General features: G+C 45.9%; 1 protein-coding gene and 1 long non-coding RNA gene across 2 annotated transcripts; both read left to right on the top strand.

The window, feature by feature from the left end:
• The first annotated feature begins 976 nt into the window (after positions 1–976).
• Positions 977–3,575, top strand: LOC109879720 (ankyrin repeat domain-containing protein 34B-like). The gene is made up of 2 exons (XM_031792604.1): positions 977–1,236; positions 1,534–3,575. The coding sequence occupies exons 1-2, from the start codon at positions 1,096–1,098 to the stop codon at positions 1,753–1,755; spliced, it is 363 nt and encodes a 120-aa protein (XP_031648464.1). The 5' UTR covers positions 977–1,095; the 3' UTR covers positions 1,756–3,575.
• Positions 3,576–3,855: 280 nt separating this feature from the next.
• On the top strand, positions 3,856–9,355 carry LOC109879718 (uncharacterized). Its single transcript, XR_004203458.1, has 2 exons — positions 3,856–4,284; positions 8,975–9,355. It is a non-coding gene; the product is annotated as an uncharacterized LOC109879718 (long non-coding RNA).
• The last annotated feature ends 254 nt before the right edge of the window (positions 9,356–9,609 follow it).

Raw genomic sequence — 9,609 nt, 5'->3', positions numbered from 1 at the left:
AGCCAGAAAACATTCCTCCTTATCCACAGGTCTTTCTTATCACCATTCTGTGTTCTGACAAGATGGCGTTGGCAGACATGGCAGCTCTGCTTCTAGCTCCTAAGCAACTTTGCAGTATTTATTTTTTGGTTTTTGTGACAAGCATTTCGCTGCACCCGCAATAACATCTGCTAAATGTGTATATGACCAATGAAATGTGTTTTAGAGTGCAGTTTCTGCACACACACCCCTCTAGGCTGTTTGAACTCAGGCGGTGGTCTGCCAGATGAAGGCTGTTCAAAGCTGACTTCTATCAGTCCTTCCCAGAGCCTTTTGTAGTGTGGAGACTCAGCAACAGGTGACCTTTAGAGCTGAAAACCATTGACAACTTTGAACGCTCACCGCTACCCACGCCTGCCCTTCACCTGAGACAGGACCCACGCTCCTCGTACAGGAGAGAGGTAGAATGGAGGGAGATTGAGCGAAGAGGATGTGTATCAGTGTCCAGTCGGCTGAACACTGATATATTGTCTGCTGCCAATATGTGATGTGTGGATCTCCACTTGGTCTGGAGTGAAACCTTAACAACCCAGGACCTCAGACAACCCAGGTACGTTTGGATGCTAACTCACTATTTGACTTTCGCCTGTTTGACTGCCTCTCTCTTTTTCTTACCATCTCTACCTTTTCCTCTCCTCCAGACCATGTCGGTCCCTCAGGACCTCCTGCCAGACGGCAGTCCCCTGATTGGAGCAGCGAGGCTGGGGAAGCTTCGACTCGTTAGGCTGCTCCTGGAGGGGGGTGCCCAGGTCAACGAGAGAAACCCAGGAGGAGAGACTCCTCTCCTGGCAGCGTGTAAAGCCCTGAGAGGGGAACCTACTGGACCTGGAACCCTGAAACTGCTCAGATACCTACTAGACAACCAGGTCTGTGTCTGCTTTTAAAGGAGAGCTCTGTAGGTTTAATTTTCCCTTGTGGGATTCTATCCTATTCTATTCTAAACAGGCCCACTGTGTGTGTGTGTGTGTGTGTGCCTACCTACATCCTAACCCCATCCTATCTTTCCTGACCCAGGCAGACCCTAATGCCCAGGACCGGTCAGGCCGTACAGCTCTGATGTATTCCTGTATGGAGAGGGCTGGAGCTCAGCTAGCCTCTACTCTCCTCTCAGCTGGAGCTGACCCCAGTATGGAGGACTACTCTGGAGCTTCAGCTATGGTCTACGCTATCAACGCACAGCACCAGCCTACACTACAGGTCAGGAGGGAGGAGGAGGGTGTGTGTGGTTAACTATACTTGTGGGGACCAGTAGTCCCCACAAGAATAGTAAACAAACAAACATTTGACCAACTGGGGACATTTTGTTGGTCCCCACAAGGTCAAACGCTATTTCTAGGGGGTTTAGGGTTAGATTTTTGGGTTAAGGTTCAGTTAAGGGTATGGGTTAGGGAAAATAGTGTTTTGAATGGGATTGAATAGTGTGTCCCCAAAAGGTTAGTTATACAAGAACGTGTGTGTGGTGAAATGATTATAACTGACCATTACATACCCCAGGTGCTACTGGACGCATGCCGCGCTAAAGGCCGTGACATCATCATCATCACCACGGAGATGGGTGTGAGCGGAGGACCGGTGACGAGGCGCTACCTGAACGTTCTGCCGTCTCCCGATGCATCACCTGTCACCTGCATGTCACCCTCTGACATCATCATCAAGACGGGCTCACCCAACTCACTTGAGGGAGAGAACGTGTTCAATTTCAGAGGATCAGGTTAGAGCGAGGGAGGGAAGGTGTTAAACATCTCAGGAACCTGTCTCATACTTTCTTATCTCATCCCAGGTAAGAGGGGGAGTGGAAGCAGCAGCAGATTCTCCCCATGTGAGCTGAGTCCAGTGGACCAGTCCTGTGTCACCCCTCCCAGACAGCGACAGTGGTCTGAACCATGGCTAGCTATTCACAATCTGGCTCGACTTAACAAGGTCTACCAAGAGGGACGGAGGGAAAGGAAGGTAGAGGGAGGAGAGGAAGAAGGAAAGGGAGAAAAAGGTTCTCTTCATCACGACTTTAAGAAGGAAAGGAGGGAGAAGGCCGAGCTAGAGGAAGAGGTGGGAGATGACAAGGAGAGTCGATCTGTCCATCTCTACCATAAGGAGATCTCTTCCGGGGCCTCTTGTTCTCTCCTCTTTCCCACAGAGGAGCACCTTTCCCAGGCAGCCCAGAGCAGACTGTCCCCTGAGAGGAGGCTAGCCCCTGGAGGTTCCACCTTGGATTTATACAGAGAACACCCCAGTACTCAAACTGCTTTACATTGTAGAGGGGGATCTAATGTCATCGGAGGCGACCCAATGACCCGGAAGTGCTCTGTGGACAGACTACCTCCCTGCTCTCCCTCTCGCTGGCAGGGAGCTCGTAGGAACACCCTCCCTTCCTTGACTCCAGCTCCACCCCTTCTTCACCTGCCTCCCCTATCGTGTTATGAGTCTCACCTACAGGTCCCGCCCCTTGGCCTACCTGTTGCAGGTGTAGGCATGGTGTGTCGGACGCAGCTGCCCTCCCCCTCCTCCCCTCTTTCTCTCACTCCGCCCCTTTCTCGCACTCTCTCCTCCTCCACCGCTCTTCCCTTTAAAACAATATTTAGACCGGGCTTTCTGCCTCCTCTACCCCTCTCCTCCACCTCCTCGTCCTCCTTTGTTCCCCCTCCCTCCAGTGAGAGGCCACCTCGACGTCACTCTATCCAGCTGGAGCCGCTGAGAGGAGAGGAGGAGAGGAGGAGGAATAGAGGAAGAACAGAGGAGATAAGAGGGAGAGGAGGAAAGGAGGAGCGGGAGTGAGACCCTATGTTAGCTGTTGTGGTGTGATATGTGTAGTTACTTGTAATAACCTCTAGAGCATGCTGGACACTTATTTAGTGCTTGCTGACCTGAATGTGTGCTTTCATATCAACAGTCTAAAGCAGTAATCTCCAATCCAAAGAATTAGTTGGAATCATTTGTTTATTAGATATTTCCTATTTATACTGAATGGATATAAAATCCATCCTTTATTCACTTGTGTTGTAGCCTTTTCCCCACACTGAAAGCTGTCACTGAACTTTAGTCTGTCTTGCTTTATGATAGTCACATGCCCCTACCTTTACAAGAAGTTAGTCAGTATTCTTAGTGAGGGCTTTAAAGCAAATGTTAATTTGACTGTGTACTTTGTCAACGGGATGGTTGAGCTAATGTAGGCTAATGTGATTAGCATGAGGTTGTAAGAAACAAAAACAAATCGCAGGACATATCTGATATGGGCAGAAAGCTTAAATTCTTGCTAATCTAACTGCACTGTCCAATTTGCAGTAGCTATATTACAGTGAAGGAATACCATGCTATTTGAGGAGAGTGCATAATTATGAACTTGAAAATGTATGAATTAACCAATTAGGCACATTTGGGCAGTCTTGATAAAACATTTTAAATAGATATGCAATAGTTCATTGGATCACTTTAAAACTTTGCACATACACTGCTGTCATTTAGTGGCCAAAGTCTAAATTGCACCTGGGCTAGAATAATTCATTTTGGTCTTTCTCTTGCATTTCAAAGATGATGGTACAAAAAAACGGTTGTTTTTGTCTTTCACCAGATTTAATGTGTTATATTCTCCTACATTAATTTCACATTAACACAAACTTCAAAGTGTTTCCTTTCAAATGGTATCAAGAATATACATATCCTTGCTTTAGATCCTGAGCTACATGCAGTTAGATTAGGGTATGTACTAATTTTGGCATTTGATCTCGTAACAGGGGTGGGCAATTCCAGTCCATGAGGGCCTGATTGGTGTCACAGTTTTGCCCCAGCTCACACACCTGACTCCAATAATCACCTAATCATGATCTTCATTTTAGAATGCAATTTGATGAATCAGCTGTGTTTGCTAGGGATGGAGAAAAAGTGTGACATCAATCAGGCACCCGAGGACTGGAGTTGCCCAGCCTCAGGAATGTGGCCTACCAGCTGAAACTGGAGGAAGATCCTAAAAGATAGAGCGCCACAGCCGAGAGAGGAAACAGCAGAGAAGATGAACGTGGTGAACATGGAGAGGCCCGGGAGACGGACAGTAATCTGATCTCTGGGATCTGCGGAGATGGGAGAGACGACAGAGGACACACATTCCAACCTAGAAGAGAAGCACATAAGGATCTGGAAAAAAAGAGGTAGCCTCAGATGTATGCTACTTCAAGAAGGACATTAGTGTGCTGGAATAGGATGAGCAGCAACGAGAAATGTCTCAAACAAACGAGACGTCAGATCATCTCCAAGGTGGCATAGCAGTTCAGACGTCTTTTGTCCTCGTCTTGTCGTGTCCTGTATATATATATATTTACAACTTTTTCACATACATTTTATTTTTATTTTCCATCAACTCATCTTCAAAACACTCTCCTGCAACCCGCCTCACCAATGTATATTTATAAAAAAGTATTATTTACCTCAGATCTGTAATCCTCCAAGAAGCTAGCCAGAAACTCCAAGAAGCTAGCCTGAAACTAGCCAGAAGCTAATCCAGAAGCTAGTTCAGAAGCTAGTTAGCTCCTTTACTGGCAAATCGTTTTGTGGTCATCAGCTATCCTTTAGCTCGAAAATCTATCGCCAGTTCTGTACGGCGCAGCGCGGCTCGGAACGGAACATACCGGACCAATTTTTCTCTCCATGTCCCTGGACATTCATACCCGGATCTCACAGCTAGCTAGCTGCTATCCGTGTGACCATCGGAGCTAGCAAGCTCCGTCAATCACTCCTGAGTTCCATCAATCACACCTGGGCTGCAGTCACCTATCCGGACCCGTTTTACTGCCTTCGCGGAGCCCCACCGGGCCTTCACAACTGGACTGCCGACGTTATCTACCCGAAGGAGTTATTCGGCCGGCTCCTCCGTCGCGACGTTACCTGAACGCCCATCTGCGGCCTGCTAACCGTTAGCTGTCTTACCGGCTGCTATCTGAATAGACAATCGGACAATTTTTTTATTATTATTTTTTTTAAATTATTTTTTAAATTATTATTATTATATTTTCTTCTTGGGCCTCTATAACTATATCTATTGTTTTTATTTTTGTTGTTGTTGTGTGATTTGGATTAATCCCCTCTACCACACGGAACCCCACTAATCTACTGACGGAACGTAAGGGGTGGCTAACAGACCTCCATCCTATGCTAGCTTGCTACCGATGCCCTGGCTAGCTGTCTAAATCACCAACCAACCTCTCCACTCACCGGACCCTTTTGATCACTCGACTAAGCATGCCTATCCTTAATGTCAATATGTCTTGTCCATTTCTGTTCTGGTTAGTGTTTATTGGCTTATTTCACTGTAGAGCCTCTAGTCCTGCTCACTATACCTTATCCAACCTATTAGTTCCACCACCCACACATGCAATGACATCTCCTGGTTTCAACGATGTTTCTAGAGACAATATCTCTCTCTTCATCACTCAATACCTAGGTTTACCTCCACTGTATTCACATCCTGCCATACATCTGTCTGTACATTATACCTTGATGCTATTTTATCGCCCCCAGAAACCTCCTTTTACTCTATGTTCCAGACGTTCTAGACGACCAATTCTCATAGCTTTTAGCCGTACCCTTATTCTACTCCTCCTATGTTCCTCTGGCGATGTAGAGGTGAATCCAGGCCCTGCAGTGCCTAGCTCCACTCCTATTCCCCAGGCGCTCTCTTTTGACGACTTCTGTAACCGTAATAGCCTTGGTTTCATGCATGTTAACATTAGAAGCCTCCTCCCTAAGTTTGTTCTATTCACTGCTTTAGCACACTCTGCCAACCCGGATGTTCTAGCTGTGTCTGAATCCTGGCTTAGGAAGACCACCAAAAATTCTGAAGTTTTAATTCCAAACTACAACATTTTCAGACAAGATAGAACTGCCAAAGGGGGCGGTGTTGCAATCTACTGCAAAGATAGCCTGCAGAGTTCTGTCCTACTATCCAGGTCTGTACCCAAACAATTTGAACTTCTACTTTTAAAAATCCACCTCTCTAAAAACAAGTCTCTCACCGTTGCCGCCTGCTATAGACCACCATCTGCCCCCAGCTGTGCTCTGGACACCATATGTGAACTGATTGCCCCCCATCTATCTTCAGAGTTCGTGCTGCTAGGCGACCTAAACTGGAACATGCTTAACACCCCAGCCATCCTACAATCTAAACTTGATGCCCTCAATCTCACACAAATAATCAATGAACCTACCAGGTACCTCCCCAAAACCTTAAACACGGGCACCCTCATAGATATCATCCTAACCAACTTCCCCTCTAAATACACCTCTGCTGTCTTCAACCAAGATCTCAGCGATCACTGCCTCATTGCCTGCATCCGTAATGGGTCAGCGGTCAAACGACCTCCACTCATCACTGTAAAACGCTCCCTGAAACACTTCTGCGAGCAGGCCTTTCTAATCGACCTGGCCGGGGTATCCTGGAAGGATATTGATCTCATCCCGTCAGTAGAGGATGCCTGGATATTTTTTAAAAATGCCTTCCTAACCATCTTAAATAAACATGCCCCATTCAAGAAATTTAGAACCAGGAACAGATATAGCCCTTGGTTCTCCCCAGACCTGACTGCCCTTAACCAACACAAAAACATCCTATGGCGTTCTGCATTAGCATCGAACAGCCCCCGTGATATGCAGCTGTTCAGGGAAGCTAGAAATCATTATACACAGGCAGTTAGAAAAGCCAAGGCTAGCTTTTTCAAGCAGAAATTTGCTTCCTGCAACACTAACTCAAAAAAGTTCTGGGACACTGTAAAGTCCATGGAGAATAAGAACACCTCCTCCCAGCTGCCCACTGCACTGAAGATAGGAAACACTGTCACCACTGATAAATCCACCATAATTGAGAATTTCAATAAGCATTTTTCTACGGCTGGCCATGCTTTCCACCTGGCTACTCCTACCCCGGACAACAGCACTGCACCCCCAACAGCAACTCGCCCAAGCCTTCCCCATTTCTCCTTCTCCCAAATCCATTCAGCTGATGTTCTGAAAGAGCTGCAAAATCTGGACCCCTACAAATCAGCCGGGCTAGACAATCTGGACCCTTTCTTTCTAAAATTATCTGCCGAAATTGTTGCCACCCCTATTACTAGCCTGTTCAACCTCTCTTTCGTGTCGTCTGAGATTCCCAAAGATTGGAAAGCAGCTGCGGTCATCCCCCTCTTCAAAGGGGGGGACACTCTTGACCCAAACTGCTACAGACCTATATCTATCCTACCGTGCCTTTCTAAGGTCTTCGAAAGCCAAGTCAACAAACAGATTACCGACCATTTCGAATCTCACCATACCTTCTCTGCTATGCAATCTGGTTTCAGAGCTGGTCATGGGTGCACCTCAGCCACGCTCAAGGTCCTAAACGATATCTTAACCGCCATCGATAAGAAACATTACTGTGCAGCCGTATTCATTGATCTGGCCAAGGCTTTCGACTCTGTCAATCACCATATCCTCATCGGCAGACTCGACAGCCTTGGTTTCTCAAATGATTGCCTCGCCTGGTTCACCAACTACTTCTCTGATAGAGTTCAGTGTGTCAAGTCGGAGGGTCTGCTGTCCGGACCTCTGGCAGTCTCTATGGGGGTGCCACAGGGTTCAATTCTTGGACCGACTCTCTTCTCTGTATACATCAATGAGGTCGCTCTTGCTGCTGGTGAGTCCCTGATCCACCTCTACGCAGACGACACCATTCTGTATACTTCCGGCCCTTCTTTGGACACTGTGTTAACAACCCTCCAGGCAAGCTTCAATGCCATACAACTCTCCTTCCGTGGCCTCCAATTGCTCTTAAATACAAGTAAAACTAAATGCATGCTCTTCAACCGATCGCTACCTGCACCTACCCGCCTGTCCAACATCACTACTCTGGACGGCTCTGACTTAGAATACGTGGACAACTACAAATACTTAGGTGTCTGGTTAGACTGTAAACTCTCCTTCCAGACCCATATCAAACATCTCCAATCCAAAGTTAAATCTAGAATTGGCTTCCTATTTCGCAACAAAGCATCCTTCACTCATGCTGCCAAACATACCCTTGTAAAACTGACCATCCTACCAATCCTCGACTTTGGCGATGTCATTTACAAAATAGCCTCCAATACCCTACTCAACAAATTGGATGCAGTCTATCACAGTGCAATCCGTTTTATCACCAAAGCCCCATATACTACCCACCATTGCGACCTGTACGCTCTCGTTGGCTGGCCCTCGCTTCATACTCGTCGCCAAACCCACTGGCTCCATGTCATCTACAAGACCCTGCTAGGTAAAGTCCCCCCTTATCTCAGCTCGCTGGTCACCATAGCATCTCCCACCTGTAGCACACGCTCCAGCAGGTATATCTCTCTAGTCACCCCCAAGACCAATTCTTTCTTTGGCCGCCTCTCCTTCCAGTTCTCTGCTGCCAATGACTGGAACGAACTACAAAAATCTCTGAAACTGGAAACACTTATCTCCCTCACTAGCTTTAAGCACCAACTGTCAGAGCAGCTCACAGATTACTGCACCTGTACATAGCCCACCTAAAATTTAGCCCAAACAACTACCTCTTTCCCAACTGTATTTAATTTTTATTTATTTATTTATTTTGCTCCTTTGCACCCCATTATTTTTTTATTTCTACTTTGCACATTCTTCCATTGCAAAACTACCATTCCAGTATTTTACTTGCTATATTGTATTTACTTTGCCATCATGGCCTTTTTTGCCTTTACCTCCCTTCTCACCTCATTTGCTCACATTGTATATAGACTTGTTTATACTGCATTATTGACTGTATGTTTGTTTTTACTCCATGTGTAACTCTGTGTCGTTTTATCTGTCGAACTGCTTTGCTTTATCTTGGCCAGGTCGCAATTGTAAATGAGAACTTGTTCTCAACTTGCCTACCTGGTTAAATAAAGGTAAAATAAATAAATAAAATAAAATCTCAAAGCCCAGGTCAGGGGGGATTTTGAGGATCAATAAAGAGCAACTTAGAGTTAAAGAGGAGGCAATCAAATATGTGGAAAAGGAAGGTTGCCTGGTTGACAAGACAGTAATCGTGCTCTGGTGGATGGAGAGGGGCTGCATTTAGATGAGGGTGAGGAGGAAGGAGGGGCAGTGGATGGAGGGTGGAGAAGAACCTGATAGAGGGGAATATGATAAAGAGGAATATGATGGAAAGGAATAAGATGGAGGGGAATATGGCAGAGAAATATTATAGAGAGGAATGTAACAGAGAGGATTTGTTTGATTAGATCACTTTAAGATTTAAAACCTCTTAAACTGACAGTCCCTGAAACACTACTACCTTAATAAAATGTTTCCCTCTTGACTGATGACTAAAGCCATAGTGAAACAGTGCAAAATGGGGGTCAGATCAACTGTTCATTGTGAAATGTATGTGTTCAATCTGTATATATTTTCTGCTTTGAATGTAATTGTATCTGTTTGATATGATAGATAGGAATATGATCGAGAATGAATGGAGGAATGTGTTATGCTCTTGCGTCTGATTGGTTAGATCAACTGGAAAGACATGGATAAGAAACATTTCAAACACGTTTTTAAACTATGGGACCTGTTGGC

The sequence above is a fragment of the Oncorhynchus kisutch genome, linkage group LG16 (genome assembly GCF_002021735.2).
Source record: "Oncorhynchus kisutch isolate 150728-3 linkage group LG16, Okis_V2, whole genome shotgun sequence".
NCBI lineage: Eukaryota > Metazoa > Chordata > Actinopteri > Salmoniformes > Salmonidae > Oncorhynchus > Oncorhynchus kisutch.
Note: the sequence above shows the minus strand (reverse complement) of the source record. Positions and strands in the feature narration are given on the sequence as shown.